A 980-nucleotide genomic window follows, 5' to 3' on the forward strand; every position below is an offset into this window, starting at 1 on the left:
GACCACAGTTACCATGACAGCGAATCACATCTTCCCTAATCTAACATTCAACCAGCAGAAAACAAAGCGGTGCTTGAGTGGGGGGGAATCTGGCGAGGCAGCTTTTGGCTGCCGCCCCGTTGGTAATTTACCTTGTTTAATACCAGCGAGCTCATTTGACTATTACCGCGTGAAAAACAAACTCATTTATCACAACATAACAAAAGATTAACACATTCTTAGCTCAGCTTCAGAAAGACAACAACCGCCATAATGTGTCTTATTGAAACTCATTTCTTTGCTACGGTACATCTGTGTTTTTAATGTTAAAAGACTGCCTGCAGAAGCTTTACATTTACAAATTTTTCCTGAATAATACCGAAAATGTGCATTGCTTGAAGAAAGCAAAGCTAATTGCCCACTACACTGCATTTTTAGCATGATTTTCTTTTCATTTCAGAGCTTACAGAAGAGTTAGTGATGTGTCTGAATGGCAAACAGCTTCCAGTGAAAGGTTGATCTCTGGGCTTCTGAAAAACCCTGAATACTTATATATATATTATGTTCCAATTCCAAGAAGATTGTGTCTTTACTTACAGCTTACCAACTGTATTGCCACACGTGGCTACACAATCAAAACTTTCATAGTTTAAGTGTCTGTTTTTATTCTGATATTGAGAGTAATCCCTTTAAGGCGTGTATGTAAGTTATGTCTATTGCTGTCTAACAAGACATGTGTGATCTGGGTACTTTTTTCTCACCATGATCATCTTGCCATCCTTGATTTCTCGGACCATCTTGTTCTCTTTGCCGTCCCACTTCTGGACGTGGACCAACTTGTCTCCCTCCATAGTCACTGTGGACTGAAAGACAGAAGAGAAGAATGCTTTAAACGAGTGAGGCGGAAAATCGCTTCATTAAGATCCTGCCAAATGTTGGTCTATATACCCGGACATGTTCAGAGTCTCACTGACCCACAAATAGACCCCCCCCCCCCCCCC

General features: G+C 41.0%; 1 protein-coding gene across 1 annotated transcript in view; it reads right to left on the reverse strand.

The window, feature by feature from the left end:
• fabp7b (fatty acid binding protein 7, brain, b) overlaps positions 1-980 on the reverse strand; it is a 2521-nt gene that overhangs the window by 285 nt on the left and 1256 nt on the right. Inside the window, exon 3 of the mRNA XM_032542806.1 lies at positions 741-842. Within this exon, the coding sequence (XP_032398697.1) occupies positions 741-842 (102 nt within the window). The remainder of the gene's footprint in view (positions 1-740; positions 843-980) is intronic.

The sequence above is a fragment of the Etheostoma spectabile genome, chromosome 18 (genome assembly GCF_008692095.1).
Source record: "Etheostoma spectabile isolate EspeVRDwgs_2016 chromosome 18, UIUC_Espe_1.0, whole genome shotgun sequence".
Lineage (NCBI taxonomy): Eukaryota > Metazoa > Chordata > Actinopteri > Perciformes > Percidae > Etheostoma > Etheostoma spectabile.